Raw genomic sequence first — 18,060 nt, forward strand, 5'->3', positions numbered from 1 at the left:
TTTATGCCATTGAATGCACATTGCTAGAAGTGGTTGACCTCAAATTGAATCCTATTACCTTTAAAGGGATTAACATTAATATGAGTTGGTCTCTATAGTTTTAAACTGGAAATGTGAGGTTAAAACGTCCCTTGCAATTTAACTTGTCATTAGGAGAGACGATCATTCATTCACATACTAAAATAAGTATACTACATAATAGAGTCTCTCTCTTCATTCCCTTCTCTCTCTCGCCATGTACAATGGTGGCAACTATCAATACTACTACAGAAACTTGGAAGTGTAAAAAAGTTTAAAGCAGTTACAGATAAGGTTGTAAAGTCCATAATGTTTTCAAAACCCTAAGATCCTTTTTTGTAGTCCACCAAGAACTCTTGGAAAAATGATCCTCCTCAAAGGATTGTCACCTTAAACAAAGTTTAAATCCTGTCATTATGAAATGTGTGTCTACGTGTGTGCTTCAATATCATATCAATATTTAAAAAACAAACCATTTTGAAATAGAAACTATTACATATTTTTTATGTCCTATGAATAAGAATTAGAAAAAAACATGAAAAAGTATGTCTTTCTCGATTTTCACTTTCTTTCAAGAATTTCATCAATGGCATGGTTCTTATCTGCATAAATACATGTTCTAATAGGAATTCAAGACAAAATTGATTATGAAAATACACATAATATTATCCACACGCTACTGAATCCAATTAGTGTAATCCTCACTTTATTGAATTGAGTGGATACAGCATTAAATCTCATAAAGTTAATTATTCATCTTCTTCCAGAGGAGGTAATCCATTGGAATCAAAATATTCCACACTGTGGCCTCTGGGAAACTATACAGCTATCCAGTGGATTCAGGATAATGTCTGTCGTCTGTATTGGTGAAATAAGCTTGAACATCTTTTGGTTTACTATATGGAAGTTAACACACTACTTGATTCCAAGAGGACTGATCCGCTGGCCTAGTGGTTAGAACATCCTTCTTGGATGCTGGAGGTCGCAGGTTCGAACCCTGGCCAAGTCATACCAAAGAATTATAAAAATGGTTCTAACAGCTGCCTCGCTAGGTGTTGAGCATTATGAGGTTAATGTTAGGACCAGTCAGCTTGGTGTCACGATAAACTGACCGGCTGGGACATGATGCTACATGTCTGCAGCATGATGCCCCAGTGCTAGACATTGCTATAACCTGTTACTCTACAGACATCGTAACGATATGACTGAAATTTTAAAAAAATAAGTTAAAAATACAAATCACACACACACACACACACGATTCCAAGAAACTGTATATGAACTGAAGCCTAGAAGGTAATGAAGTTCCTAGTTATTCACTCTCACAGTTAATGCTAATTAATGAGTTCATACTAGACTTTTTCCATGAAAAGATTTGTCAAGTAAGTCGATAAAAAAGCAGTCTCTGTATGCTGTTGCAAAAACGATTTGATGCCTTTCGTCTCCAAAGAAATCAACAGGAGTATAGAATGGACAATTATAGCTCTATACCACACTCTCAATGCTATGTCTTATCAGATTTGGATCCATGCGTTATCTAGAAAATTCTTCCAACTGTTCTTCTTGATTCATCTTCAACCATTGTCAGTATTTCATTTGACTAGGATGATCTATTTGGCAACCATATCAATGTTCTTTGCTCAGGCATGTGACTCATTCAGCCCAGTGGCAAGCAAAACAGGAGACTAAGTGTTGTTCTTGTTCTTGCTGTCTGTAACTGCTGATCTGGTTGGAAAACTTCATAATCTTTGTTTTGCACCTATGTCTTTTTTTTGTATATATTTCTTTTTTCTGCTTTTCCATTTAGACATTGGGGTGTGTGACTGCTGTTCTTGATGCAAAATACCATTTTCGCCTTTCTTTATGGGTTTGTGTTCCATATTTATCTTTTTTTCTTCTCTGTTTAGTGCCTGTTACTACTGCTGTTCTGGAAAGAAAACATCATCTTCACCTATTTCCAATGACCCGTTTGTCATGTTTTTAATATAGTCTAGGATCATTTCTCTCACACTGATGATTACCAGAGTATTACTAAATTCTGCATACAAGATGACATTGACTGTGTTTACAAGAGCCAGCCCAAAGTAAACTTTTACACGAAGTTGGTCTGATTTTATAGTTTGAAAATGTTCTTTGTAGGTGCCTTATGCCAGAGTAATCTCAAATCATGACAAAGCATTTATACCTGCATCTAGGAAATGCAGCGGCTATTGTTGGTTCCTAATTGTCCTATGGCTACAAACAGAGTCAAGTAATCTATCAAGTAATGTTTATGGGTAATGTGAGATTCAAAGGACCTGGCACACAATGACTTCTGGTGATTTCTGTCTTAGACACTTAAAAAACATGAAACTACTTTGACTTTAGAGAGGATGAACATGAGCTTTGATTTAGGATCGGAGTCCAGAGGGACTGTTGAACACTTTACTTCCATTCTATTTAGAGGACACAATCAAAAGTTTCAGGTTACCACATCTGTGAAGCATCCATGTGTATTTTCTTTACTACTTTCTCTGTATGCAAAGAACCTTTGCAGCAAACTATAATGATGTTCAAGTACAAATCTAATTTGCCAAATAACGAATGCATGAAATTTTTATGGGAGTTACTGATGTTCTCCATTTTGAGAATTCTGATGTTCGGGTATAAGTAATTATTATTCATTCAGATTCGTCTTTTGATTTCAAACTCTATACGTGCTAATTTTACAAACAACGACACATAATGAAATTCTACCCACTTAGATTCTTACATCTTTATCATGGCAAATCACTGGAGAAACGTTTCGAAACATGTAATATTTTGCCCCTGATCTCCTTTTAGACGAATACTGACACTGTCCAAATATGATTTACTGGCAGTAAGGTCATAAGGATGTGCAAAAAAATTCTCAGTGAACGTGATATGTGTTTCCTCCATCATAACTAAGGCAGAATCCATTTTGAAAAGAATGACTCTCAGCAATGGATCAGTTGCGTTTCTGTCGATGAGAGTACACAAACATTCAGTCCTTTGTTCAATTCACTAGGTAAGAGATTATAATTGCAGAATCGATCATTGTTGTGAATGTCTTTAATAGCAATGAGAGAAATATTTCAATCCAGAATAGCAAATAAACCCAAAGAAAAAGTGGCAGACAGTTTTGCTGTCAGAACAAAAATCCATTTTAAGATGATGAGAAATTACATGGTATTCAAGCAATAGAATCACTTGTTGTTGTTGATTGTTTTGGTAGAAATGAGATCTGTGTTTCCACACAGAATATTGATAACAAATTGGAGACAATCTGATGGACAGTTTATTAAACTCACAAAATGTCAATTTTAGATGATGCAAAATCGAATGGTGTTTGATCAGTACAAATGTGTTACTTTTGTGGAACAAAAATTACCTTTGGCCCTTCTATAAGATCCATGGGTACAAGTGAAGTGTATTTAGAGTAAAGCGTCTCTTTGGTATCTCCTTCTCATCACTTCTTTTTAAAATAAGGTCCAGCATAGACAGAAATCCTCCTTCTTGAACGAACATTGTTCTTCTCATGACTAACTGGGATTTTGTTTTTCACCATATGTCAAAGAATGTAGCATTGTCATCCTCATCGCTGTTCTCTCTCTCTCTCTCTGGGTTCAAAAGAACCATTCCTTTAAAAGCATGTAAAGCCTGATAAAATGCACAACGTTTAACAATAGGTTGAGAATGACCTTTTGTCTTGCTATAGACGGTCTCTTTTAAACGATGGTATGAATTTTGTGACATTTTTGTTCAGTTGAAAAACTTAAGTTTAGTTTGTTCAAAACATCTTTTCTACTCAGATTACTCTCTGCGGATTGTAGGAAAATCATTTAAACTTTAATTTAAGTAATACGGATGTTCTCAATGGACTAAATTGTGCCAGTTCCACCATTTCCTGTACGGACAAATGTTCTGACTTGTACATTAGTCTTCTGAGAAACCACTTATTTCACTGCAGCAACAGTTACTAGAATAGAAGAGGAAGATATCGATGTAATAGATATTTCTTCAGTTATAGGTTTCTATTTTCATATAATGAGAAAACACTGGTTTTAGATCAGGTTTAGCTATGCACAAAGGACAAGGTTAGAGGGAGGCTTTTGTGGGGGTGTGCACGCTATAGCTGCAGTATATCTCTTTGTTGAAGAGATGATTTCTTTTGAGTTTTAACCTATTTTGAGTGCGGCTTCATTTTTAAATGTGATCGAACAATGCCACTCTTCCTTGTCATTGTAGTAACTTATGTGCTTCAAAGAAAGCCATCATACCATTTGAGACTGGTTTCGAGTAAATGTGAACGCACTTGTGCATCTTTCTACCCAATGATACCTTCGAAAGCACAAAGCTGGAGTACAAGATTGAAAGAAAGATGTGTTGAATACTGTCAAAGAAGATGTGTATGGTGCTTTATATCCTATTTTGAAACAGAGTAGGAAGGGGACGTGTAAATGACTTGACCATCTATCTTGCCACCAATCACATAAAAAATCTGTGAGAAAACCCAAATAATCAGGGGTAGTAGGCTTTAAATCCATAAGTAAACAGGCATATTACAACTGAGAGGCATCCTCATAAACATAGTTTAGTGAAGATGTAACTCTTTGGCCAAAACGTGAACTTAAGATTTATCTCTTGGACTTTTAAACATAGACACCTAATGCACATTGAGACTGATGATGCGATGTGCTTTACTTTGTTGAAATAAATTTTACAAATTGTATCTAATGCTGGAATTATGATGATGTCCTTAAAGTGTAAACAAAAATTTAATTTCTTCTTTGTCTTCCCCTAACATAGCATCGAAGATGACAAGATGTATTTGGTGAACGTCAGGCACAACTCTGTCGTCTTCTTGAGGAATATATTCTATAAAATGATATGGATTTTTCTTGACTTTCTTTCAGTAATGTGTATGATGATTGCCACTCTTTGTAACACTACATGATACGTTGTTGAGGACAAACGAACAAAATAGACTTATGTTCGACCAAATGTTTGCCATATTCAAATGTTGCAAAACTGCTAGGACCTACAATTAATCTGTTAAAGGGATGGCGGCAATAGAGCTTCTTCCATCTCTGACAATATAAAATTTCATAAATCACTTTAAAAACGGATAATACAACTATAACCCTCTAATTCTGTCTGGAATCATAAGATTCCATAAATGATACAAGACTCTTTATATGTTCTTTCAAAAAATTCACTTTGAGGACACAGTTTCTGTTTTCTTCATTGCATAACAAATGTCCATTTAAACAACACACAGTTCTTGTTTTCTTTCTTTCCTGGCTCAAAACATATTTCCGTTTAAAAAAAATGCTTATATTTTCTCTCTTTATAGTGCAGGAAGTGTACGTTTCAAAAAAAAAACCATTTTTTGTACATGATACAAAATATATTTACTCTTAAGAGAAAAACAAAAAACCAGTTGTCTTTTTCTGTTTTGGTCCAAGAATTTCACATTAAAAATCAGTATATGTTTTTCTTCTTTCATGGTGCTATAAATGTCAAAGTACATTTAACACAATTAGATTTTCATGTTAGATGGCCATCTTGGTCCAAAATAATTTATGCTCACCTCAGCTGTTAGCTCAATCAGATTTTCTAATGTTCCTCTATGATTGTTTTCATTCTGTTGTGTCATTTTTCACTGCATGACATCAAGCCATCATGATTATTTACATGAGTTAACCACACTGGACCTTGTTAATCTGGACAGTACCTGTTTTGGTAGTTTGAAGTTATTCCACTAATAAAACTTTGTGTTGTCCTCTGCTTCTGGAGGTGAAACATGTGTCATCTGATGCAAAACCCACTGTTGGTTTAGTTGAAGGATTTTGTCCAAGAGTTTGGAAGAAATTAATTCTGCATGTAAACTCGATCCAGACTGGAGATTTCAAACTGCATTGAGAGGTTGACAGTCACAAATGATCATGAACTTTCAATTGGCACTGTTGTTTCAATTCCTTTAACAATGAGTCAAATAAGTCCATAAAGATGACAGCTGCTTTTTGTACTACTGAAATTTCCGACTTGAAGATTATAAATGTCACTGTGTACGCGCATACTGTTCTTCAGAATTTCTATGAGTCACATTTTGATCTTTAAGATGTGAATATAATCTTCGGCAGCTTCATAGCAACTACCTTTCTTGGCTTATTTTGGTTCTCTTCAGGTGAACTCTGTTAAGACTTCTTTCATAGTATGAGGATACACACATAGCGTAGAATATAGAACTGTTGAGTTGTTCTTTTTCTCTTCATCCTCGTATGTCATTAGGTACAATTAATTTGCTTATTTTAAATTTAGAATAGTTTTGCCCTTCTGAAAAAACCTGAATACAAACAGTTGAAACATTACAGAAAATAAGGAACCAAATCTGACTCACACCAAATTCTTTCTTCTTTAGATGTAGGTTTGGTCAAAATTTGCTACAAACTGCCTGAATGAAAATCAAATCTGCCTCAAGTGACCAGATTTGCTGCCAATGAATTAGTAAATTATGAAAATTATGGAAAAATTCCAACTCCTTAGATTTCCCTGAGCAAACAGTGGTCAGTTAATGTAAGGTTATCTTCTTTCACTCCATATATTTCAATCATTGCCAATCCATGTGTTTTATGTTTGAGCATGTCTAGGTCTAATAACAAAAGGACTCAACATTGAACCCATACCCAACGAGGACAGTTTGCTTGTGGGTATATTGTGTATATAAAAAAACTTCAGAGTGGTAATATGTTTGATCTCTCACTCTCTGTTTTATATTTGTGTATGTCATAATGATTTGCCATAGTCAAAATGTCTACGTGAAACAAAACTGAATATAAATTTGTAAACACTAGATCTGACTAGTAATGCATATCTCAGGGCAAGCCCTTGTAAATAAATTTGCCATTGTCACACTCTTCCGTCACTACCTTCATTTCTTTATGTCATTTAGACTTGCTGCACTCAACATTTGCCAAGGTCAAAATGATTATGTGCACAAATGTGGAATCACAAACAGTTAATATGTAATATTTTCCACCCATGCCTTAAATCTAGGATGAGAAAAACTTTCATAACAAAAATAAATGCTAACACATTAGAATAAATTAACTTACAACTGAAATTGTTGTTGACAATATTTGTATTACGTCTTCCGACCATTACAGTTTTCTGAAAAAAATGTATTAGTTTGTTTTGTCATTCATATTTCAGGAATAAGGACAAGATAATGTTTGAATAAGTTTAGTATCATAACTTTATTTCCTCACTTAAAAAGTAAAAATAATAAGCATTAAATGTATGAAGAATGACATAATGTTTATATATTTTGTTATATTAAGCGAAATAAAAGACTATTTAGATCTTTTATAGCAGTTGATATTTACCAATGCATGCATAAGTTAGGTTACGGAAAAAGAGACAAACAAAACTGCATTAATTGACAAAAGATAGAGAGACTTATTATAAATGTTCATATTCCACAGTATCTTGAAGACGAAACATTCAAAATGAGATATATAGGTACAAGTTGTTTTCTGTATAACACTGGACTGTTTTTTACATAACATAAATTTAAACTTACGGATGTTTTGGTTTAACAAATGTTAACAGCAAAAAGAGTGTGGTGTATGTATATGTATGGGGAGGGAAGAAAGACAGAGAGAGTTGCAAAGAATACAAAAGTAACTAAAATAGCTACCCCTGAAATTTTATGTCCAGTAGTGGATACGGTGCTGTCCTGTACAACTGGAGGAATAAAGGCAGTTTTGTCATTATCTTCTTCTGTAATATGAAAACAAAATTTTAGAAAGGAACAAGAAAATATGTTTTCAAACTATTTATAATGTTTCCATATTGTGATATGAGACCCGCTATTGCAAGTAATTGTTGTCTTTTATTAAATGGAGAAAAGAAACTTGAGTGGCAAGTAAGGATCCTTAAAATGGTAATCCGTCTGCTGCTAGAAGAAATGAAAAGCCATCCTGTCACATTCAAGTCAGCAAAGGATGAGAAAGAGGTCCTAAGCTTAATCCATCCCTTGCAGGAACTATATGGAACTGGTTTCTTTGAGCATTTCTTATCTCACCCGAAACCGAGAAAAACGTAGAAGTCAAAGTTGGCCTGAGATAGCTCAATCGACTGACATCTGCCTGATAGCCCAATGCATAAGCAGTTGACCAAGGAATCTGGGTCAGTAGCATGCTTTCATCCTATGCAATAGATTGCAATGCAGAGACATTTATTTCACGGTTCTTTTACATTCTTCATCTTCAGGAGGGATTAATGACATGTCAGCATTACATGCCCAATACTGAAGGTCTCTATACCATACTACTGTCATTTTGTATAAAACTGAAAGGACTTTATTATGCTTGTATGTTTCCTGTTATATTTTGCTGAATCATTATGTTAAACAGTGTTTTTGAAGAAGTAAATGAAGTATTTTGGGTATTTGTTTCGTTCTATTAACAATCAACAGCCTGCAGAGCCATTTATAATAGGTTGTTCTCTAGCAAGTGTGGTCAAAATTTTAAGATAACTGCTGATGGACCGCATGACCTATAATCTGCAAAGGACACATGATTGGCTTATTGCAGTCAGGTCACTTGACAACACTTGACATTACGAACTGATTGACTTGATCGGACTTGATGTAATACGACATGAGTGAATTCCAATATGATTAATTGATCAAATATTTTTAGTATTTTAACAAAATAAAGGAAATGATTCATGATATGTAATGTACTAAATGCAGCATTTTTCATCTGCATTATTTAACAATCTTGAATTACTTGCTGTACTTTACTCTGTTTCTTTTAAGTTCCTTTTCTACAAACATCGCATATAGCTGATTTTTAATCCTGATGCATTTAGTTTGGTATACATTACATCTTTCATTTGAGAAAGAAAACCAAATACGAATCTCTTCACAGATGACAAAAACGTCATTCTTCTGAAAATACTTTTGATGCATCTTTTTTTCAACTACAACCAGAAGATGAAGAAGCGAATGCTTGATTTTTAAACTTAAATTATATCAACGTAGGAGAAACACAAAGAAAAACAACCATCAGCAATTTCAACCCTGTTCGTGTATCAATAAGTGAACATTTTCCCCAAAATAATATAGCACAAAATAATATAGCATGGTTAGCCGAGTATAATATACCAATTATCTGATCAATGTCAAGGTCAATGTACTGTGATAAAAGCATAAGGATGCTTGTTTTCAATTAAATTGTTAAATCTGAGGGAGAATCAAGCCTACTATCAACACTGAATTAAAACCACACCGATAAGCATACTTTTTTTCCTGGTTTCACCATATTCCTGTAGCATACAATATATTAATGTAATATTTTCTCATTGGGTTGTTTGGCATCGACTGCTCTTTACTGTTTAGTTTGTTTCAAGATTCACGTAAAATAAGGTGAACACTGTAAAACATGTATTCTGACATTTTGTAAGAATAGGTCAAAAGAAAATTTATTGTCATTTAAATTTTGTACGAACTGAAATTATGCTGCCATGTTGTAAGTGGACAGCAATGAGTAGGTCTGGTACATTCACTCTTGACGTGTATTCTTATCATTGTATGGTCATTCATCTCCGCATGTATATTCATGATTATGTTTTTCCTTATAGTCTTTTTAAAACAAAAATCCTTCATATTTTCATCAAATGATTACATATTTTCATCAATGATTACTATTCATCTTTGCGAACGATGAATCGAGAAAGAGTCACATTTTAAGGAGATTGTTGCTGCTATGCATCGGGTCGACGAGATAGATGTACTTATCTTACTGTGATTCAGTTACTGAGAAGTCACAAGAAAGGTTAAAGTACTGCGACGTAATTATGAAATTATTTATTTAAATATAACAGATGGTTCAAACTCATTTGACCCTCCTGTACCATTTCCTTAGTAAAATGTGACTTGGATGTAAGACAGCAGAGTAATTTACAGAAAAATCACAAATTTTGTTCTCCTGCAATTTCTTCATAGAAACAATCTGCAATCTATTCAAACAACTTCAGTTATTTTTACAACTGGATTGACCGTTAGCTCGACAGAGAAGTTATGAAAGGAAAAAACAGATACATTTGCAACTGCTCAGTCAGTACGTGCTTCGTATATAGTGAGTGGCTCAAATGACTGTTATCGTTGTACACTCAAGATACAATACCTACATTGACCTGGAAGTTGTGAACGGCTTATAAATCATGTTCCCAGTGTTTCAAATAATGTTAGTAGCACTGTTTACGAGTTTGCTGTGTTGATACTAATGATCATAGCAGTGTCTAAATATGTATTATTGTCAAATTTAAGTTTCTTTAGGGGAAAGGGTGAATAACAATCCTGTTTTACCTGATTTGGTTTCCGAAGATTCTTCCCTCCATCTGTTTAGAACAGTAACAATAAATTAGACAGTATAAAAACCGATGTAATACGATGCTTTGTTGATAAAAGGGATGAGGACTTAGGGATTATATAGAAGCAGTATCAAGAATACAGATGAAAAGGTTACGTGTCCGATGAAGGACTCTCTCTCTCTATCTCTCTGAATATTAACAATGCTATTTGACCCATTCATGTTTCCTGTTCTGTTTCCTCTAAAACTTGACTATGGTTGCAAACCAATTTTATTCCTCCATACATAAATGTATAGGATTTGTATGATATGCATGCCATGTGTTATATGTGTTACAGTTGGAAATCAGGAATCTTCCAAGCACATTCAAAGACATGACTTTACAATGAATTTCGATACCAAAATGTCATATTTAGCTTTTACTACTGACATCTGAAATAAATGCGATAAAGCGGTCTGATCACATTCTTTGAAATTTGTTTGTATATGATAGACACAAAATACAGTTAAAAAGACATAACAAAAGATGGAAATGCCAATCTCTGCCACAACTAAGTGTTATATTGAGTATTTGCATATAACTGAGTGCCAGAGCTATTTTCCCCTTCCTATTGATTTGGACTTCGTGCATCATGATCCTCCTCTTTCAGGGATGATCACATGGCTGAGTTTTATATATATATGCATGTATGTATGTATGTATCTATATATATATGCATGTATGCATGTATGTATCTATATATATATATGCATGTATGTATATATATATATATATATATATATATATATATATATATATATATATATATATATATATATATATATGTATATATATATATATATGTATATATATATATATATATATATATATATATATATATATATATATATATATATATATATATATATATATATAACGTATATGTAATTGGCATTGTTTGTTAGTTTTTTTATTCATTATGTGCTATGGGTTATGTAAAATTGTTCACTGTCTACTTGACCAGAATCAATGCTTTTTCTTATTCTGTAAACAACTAATACATACTTTATATTTCTCTGTGAGTGTAAGTTAGTTATTAGGATCACTGTCTTAGTCGGGGTGAAAGACATTATTTTTATCATGTTCGTTAGTACAATTTTAGTAACAGACCTTCTAATAATAATTTAGATTGTTCTACAAAGGATCTTTTGGGCCTCATCTGGGTACTTTTTTGGTCTTAGTTTTTTTTAATAATCTTGTTTAGTGGAGATTTAATTTATTCTAATGATAACATCTCGAGAGAAGTAAATATTGATGTGATTAGAATTTTGATCTGGGTGAAAATATTCAATGTAATGAAGAAGTAAAACCTTTATAGATTATCTCAGATGAGTAAATATTTAATATTAAAATTAAGAAACAAGCTAAATTATTTTCAACTTTTAATCAAGCTAAAACAAAGATGGTGGAAAATGCCAAGTGTGATGCGCCATGTTACTTGTCCTGATATTAATTTCAGTTGTTAAAGTTATTTCAAAATCAAAATCAATATTACTTAATTTTGTCTTTTTAATGTTTTAAAATGTTATTTTGTTATTACAGTTGGATTCAATGGGTGTCAATTTGAAATGACTGACAGAATTTGTGATGGCCTCATTTTTGATACGGCTTTTCATGGTGCAAATTGCTTCAAAAAGTTATTGACTGGTGCAAATATAAGAGCTAATTAATATTATTAGTTACATATCCTACAACAATGCTGTATTTTGACATCTCCACATCGTTTAACGTTAGTTTGTTGGTTTTTTTTACTTCCCAAAACAGCGCACATGAACATAAACTATCCAGGACAATACGTACTTTGACAGGACGATATTACAAATATGTTAAAACTTGAACCAGACAAAGAAATCCTTACTTCATTCAAAATTAGCTGACGAATAATTAGAATTCAGATGGTTTTCTCTATCAACAATTCATCAACTATGATCTCCTGAAGAAGCTGTTCAATATTATGTTAAATATTTCACTCTCAGACTACTACTGAATTATTTTGTCTGTTGCATTAATATATATATCCTATTAATGGACCAAATGGCTCCATCTCAATAAAGTATTTCTTGCAGTACATATAACAGAATTTTTTTAAATCTATTACATGCTCCTTATCTCTCTCTCTCTCTCTCTGTTCAAATTTCAGTCTTTGGAAAAATACCTCTCTCCAGTCTTTTCTGTAATATGGATTGCCTTCATCATTTCTACCAAAAAAAGAGAGAAAAAAGTTGCATGAAAAAATCCCCATTGCATGCCAATCTGACAAGGTTAAAAAATCAATCTTATATTCACAAAAATCAATGGCATATTACATCACATGATATTATTTACCCAGTACGAACACGATTTCATGTAAGAATGACTTTTGATGAGAAGGTTTATGTGTATTGGTTTGTTTCCACAGAGACGATATCATTCTGGTATGCCTATCTGCTGTAGCTTGAGATTTTTTTGTGTGCGAGGAAGACATTTCAAATACAATTATAAAAACAAAATGGTTCAAATACTTTTAAAAAATTATATTTGGTGTTTTCAGTCTTTTTGTTTCTATCATATAACTCTAAATGTGTTTGCGATAAAAGGCTGAAACTTGGCACGGAAAGATATCTCAGCTACAAACTGTATTGATTTTTCACTTAAGTTTGTCCTGGAGATTTCATAAAATGTGAATTATGTTTACTTGCAATAAACAGAAACAACTATGTATTCAGGTTAGTGTCTGACATAAGTACAACAGTCTTCATCAATCTGAACTTACAAGCTTGGAAGGTAAGATATGAAACTGCATTAGTGTAGTGATATCGTGAACTGCTTAAAGGAGAAAGTCCATGGTAAATATATCTTTTTGATAAATAATCATTCTAGTTGCACTCATAGTTAAGTTTATGTAAGTGCTGAATATAGGAAACAATAGAGTGGCAAGATTTATTTTGAAAAGGTATGACACAACAGAGTTGTACAAGAGTTCTCTTAAAAAGATAATAAACAAAAATGTTGGAGAAAAGTTCTTTTTAAAAGGTACAAAACATAGTTGGACCAGATTTTTTTGTTGCAATGCACCTACTAAACGCAATAATTTGTCACATGATCACCTAACTTTGAATTAATCTGAAACTTTATTTGGAAAACTTTATTGGATAATTGTTAACAGTGTTTATTCACCTTGGAGTACCGGTTCAGTGTGAATATGAAACATTCGGTTTGTACGGTTCTTCAAATCTGATGGAACGACGAGTTTTTTGTGTGCTCTGGCACCAAAACTGTAGTAATGCTTAATTTATTTGACAAATTTTATGAAACCAGGCATTTCATGGCTATTCCCTATATATAAGAGTTGATTTGCCCATGTAAGATGAAACTGAGATATTAAAGCTACTCATCTGGATAATTTCAAGTAATACAAAAGTTTTGGGTTTCGTTGTATCACATCCTAAACCTCACCATCTTCAACAGTCTAAATATCTTGTCAATACTGAAAATCAACATAAGAATGAACTGATGACACTTTTTTTTAATAGAAATTCCAAATTATCTTGGTAATTAATCTCCTTATATGTATCATATAACACAAATCTTATATTTTACCATGTATGTACATGTGATACACATTCTTTAAATTCTTTTACTGAAGTATTAGAAATGTAATTTTAATTTTTTAGGCATTTTACTTCCATAGCAACAGACAGAGAGAAGAGACAGGCCAAACATGATGCCATTGTATAATTTTAATAATTAAAAATAATACAATTTGACTTTTCAAACAAAATTAGGATTTCCTTATAAACATGTGTAACACCTAGCTCAAACATATGAAAGAAGTTTTATTCTTTGAGTATAGTAAATGTGTTTGGACCTAGTATTGGTATCTTACGACATAACATGACAATCAGCTTGTACCGCTTTCTTGTAAGATGAACTGAACTCTGGAACAAACAATACTGGACAAATGCATCCAGTCTGGACAATTATGTTTCAATGCTGATACATATTTAAAAAAAACATCCTTATTAAATAAGTAAAACTAGTAACACATCTTTCATGTAACACTACACCAGCTGACCAACTCGGTTGTTACTACATCATATTGAACAAAGTCATGAAGAGTTTTATGTCCTTTTTGGTAGATTTGCGAAACAGTAAAGAAAGTTATTTGCACTAGATTCAAAGTGACCTTAAAGTCTAAATAGAAACAAACTTATTGAGTGCAGATTATTAGTTATTGGTGAAACAACAAAACAGGTAGGTGGGATTCGGCTTGTTGCAGTCAGGTCACTTGCACCAAAGGTTCCATCAATTTAATTCAAATGCAACTATTTTCAAGAAATACAACATACCTATGCCCATTTGCTATGTTTCTGTTCAGACTAGTGTCAAGCATAAATAAAATAATTATGATGCATATGAACTACTAGATTTGTCAAATTGTCGAGGTTTTCTAAAGGGGAGGCTCTAAATACATTCCTGAAAAAGTGTAAGTCTGGCAAATATGCTAAATAATGCACGGAACTGCAATAAAAGATTTATGACCATATTAGTCTTCTATTCAAACGTATATGGCTTCTTTGAAACACTGCCTTTAAGAAATGTGTCTTTGAAAAATATGAATGTCAAAAAGTTTCAATAAATAAAAAAAAATGTTAATGCTTTTATCAGATTCTCAGGCATTATGCAGGCTGATACATACCTAACATAGCATTCTGGGTCACCACTATTTGGTCCTGGGTCACCAGTATTTGGCCCAATATTTTATTTTCTCGTTCACCTGTAAAACACGTCTGAAAAGTTCAGGATAGTCCTATAATGTAAATTTAATAAATAATAGATTTGTCATCTTTGTTTAATATACGAGATAGAAAATTTTAATAGTAAATGTATTAGAAACACTTTTAACTACACTATGGTATACGTTTCCATTAACATTTCATAAAAAGATTATTACATAATAATAAAGGCATTCATCAACACTTTCAGTACATTGCAATTTTCATGATTCTTTCTCACTTGCATTGTTAGGGGCCCCAGTGCCCAAGTAGTCTAAGGTGCTCACCATTACGGATCACTGACACGTACCTCTGTCTGCGTGGGTAAGATTCTTGGCTTGGTCATTGTAGGTACATGAGTAAGCATGCTGGTAGATTCTCGCGAGTCGGTGGTTCTTACCAGGGTTTACCCGGGTTCTTACTGCACAAAATATACTAGCCGCCATGTATAGGATATTATGTGCTGACAAATGGTGTCAAAGTCACAAAAAGCAAATAAACTTGCAAAGGAGAAAAAAGTTAACAGCATGCATGATATATGATTGTTGTAGTGCAGTGAGATCTGTTTAGGTTACACATGCTATATGAAAGAGATAAGTTGTATCTTAATCCATTTGACTAAATGTTATTAGAAATCTGCAGCTGAGGAATCAGTCTGCAATTATAATATTATACAATTATGGAAAGTCAAATATTGTATGTATTTAAAACCTTTATCACTATATTAGAGAGTAAAGTTTCAGAATATTGGTTGATATAATGATGTAGTATTATTTAAATTTGTACATGTCATATACCTAGAGTCAAACTGATCAAGGTGACAGGCCATCAATAACCAGGCTGCTATATAGTCAAACAAGCTTAGTACACAAGACATTATTATGTGATAAATCAACCAGAGTTATGCCTGGGAGTAGTCAGCTGTCCAGTAGATACTGGCCTAGGTGTAAAATCAACACTTAATCATGCTGCATTTTGTTGGACAAGCTTAATTACCCAAAATGTTATTACATCATAAATCAAATGGAACCTGGCATGATATTGGTAAACGATCCTATAGATATTGCTTAATGTGACAGATAATCTGAAATCTGTTAATCAGACAAGAACAGTAGACAAGACTCTATTATGTCATAAAACGAACAGAGATTGGCTTGAGAGTGGGCAGTGGTCAACTGGAATGTCTAATTAACAAGTACTGAAGTGGACATTGTGTTACATAATGGAACCTATGCATGTATCAACTAACTTTAAACCATATGTTTCATGACCAGATCTTTTGCCATCTTGTGGAAGGAATATAAGACAAAACATATACTTCTGGAATATCAAATATTTGTGTTTAGTCAATAATGCGGATCAATAGAACATTTGGTAAAGTATTATCTTCATACTTTTGACAACAACATTAAATATATATATATATATATATATATATATATATATATATATATATATATATATATATATATATATATATATATATATATGGCAAAACTAACAAAAATTTTACATACCTCGATCTTTTTCAGCCTTTTGTTGATTTTCATCCATTTTTTGTAATATTGCTGAAGATAACCAAAGTAGTTAACGGCAAGAATAGGAAAAGTGAGTGACTGCTTAACATATTACATTTTGCTGCTATTGCAAGTTTTGTCAAGTATTACTCAGTTCACGCTAGAGCTGGGGTTATTGTGTAGAATCTGGGTTGCTTATAACAAATATAAGTGGCAAATCATGGGAGTGTCACAAGAAATGTTTTTACCAAAAAAAGTTAAATTCGGTTTCATGTAAATAGAGCAATGAAATGACTAAGAAAATCAAGCTAATTTGGTTAATTATATATTTACAAAAATATTCAAATTTTCAGAATATGTAGTTTCTAAATGAGTTGTACTCTTCAAACTTTAGAATTATTATTCAAGATTTCAATGAACACTGCTCTTTGCATAGGGTACATATTTTTGAATATAAAAATGAAGATTTTAATGCTCTGTTCCCCCTCATGCAAGTATATTAACTTGAAGCAGCATATAATATTAATTGCTAAAGTATCTGAAATTGCATTCAATTCTGTATAGCACCACCCAATCTCTGTATGTTTAAGCTACATCACGTAAGCGTAAACCATACATTATTTATTATAAGTGTACCCATCTTGATTTTGATCAAACATTGTTAGACTAGCAACCTGATCGTAATTATAGGAAGTATTTTCTTATTCACATTCCTATAACACACCAAACACCAATTTTCTCAAAATACAGAACGTGCACATATTTTCTAAGGGAGAATGGATATCTAAATGATTGTACATGTTGTCTGTCAACGGGGAAAAAAAAATATAAGAAAAGAAGTCCTCTCATTCATTTACAGTTTATAACATGAAGAGATTTATTGTATCTACAGAACATTTTTCACCTATAGTAAAATCAAGTGTTAGAAATAAGGACAATTTCAGAGTAATATGTAATTCTTGTGTTCGACAATGTTTCAGATAATGACAGTTTATATTTTGAAATAACTGCATTTCAAATGATACTGGTCCAAATTCATCCAGAGCATAAAACTTACAGGTGTACATGCTCTTTACAAAACTAAAAGCTTAACTGAGTTTAAAAATGAATTCATTCAGATATAATTGATTACACATTGTTCTCCAATCTCTTTCACTTTGATTTTGTGCTGCCTCATTCAGTTTTTTTTTTTATTGTTTCTCATAACACGTGCTTGAGTGTTGCTTAGTACACTAACATTAATATTAATAGAATGTTACTGAAACCTAAATATATTAAAATGCATGGCAATAAAAACACTATTTTTAACTATTTATTTTACGATGACGAGAAAGGATATATACTGATTA

The 18,060-nt window shown here is 32.6% G+C and overlaps 1 protein-coding gene across 3 annotated transcripts in view; it reads right to left on the reverse strand.

Moving 5' to 3' along the window:
- Window positions 1-18,060, reverse strand: part of LOC149800901 (uncharacterized) — a 150,302-nt gene that overhangs the window by 107,041 nt on the left and 25,201 nt on the right. For all 3 annotated transcript variants that reach the window (XM_089954965.1, XM_089954964.1, XM_089954963.1), the window contains exons 6-11: window positions 16,712-16,762; window positions 15,119-15,196; window positions 12,596-12,638; window positions 10,397-10,428; window positions 7,721-7,803; window positions 7,137-7,191 (exon numbers count right to left, since the gene is read on the reverse strand). In XM_089954965.1, the coding sequence (XP_089811091.1) occupies window positions 7,137-7,191; window positions 7,721-7,803; window positions 10,397-10,428; window positions 12,596-12,638; window positions 15,119-15,196; window positions 16,712-16,762 (342 nt within the window). The remainder of the gene's footprint in view (window positions 1-7,136; window positions 7,192-7,720; window positions 7,804-10,396; window positions 10,429-12,595; window positions 12,639-15,118; window positions 15,197-16,711; window positions 16,763-18,060) is intronic.

This window comes from Sinohyriopsis cumingii, chromosome 4 (assembly GCF_028554795.1).
Source record: "Sinohyriopsis cumingii isolate HCF-2022 chromosome 4, ASM2855479v2, whole genome shotgun sequence".
Lineage (NCBI taxonomy): Eukaryota > Metazoa > Mollusca > Bivalvia > Unionida > Unionidae > Sinohyriopsis > Sinohyriopsis cumingii.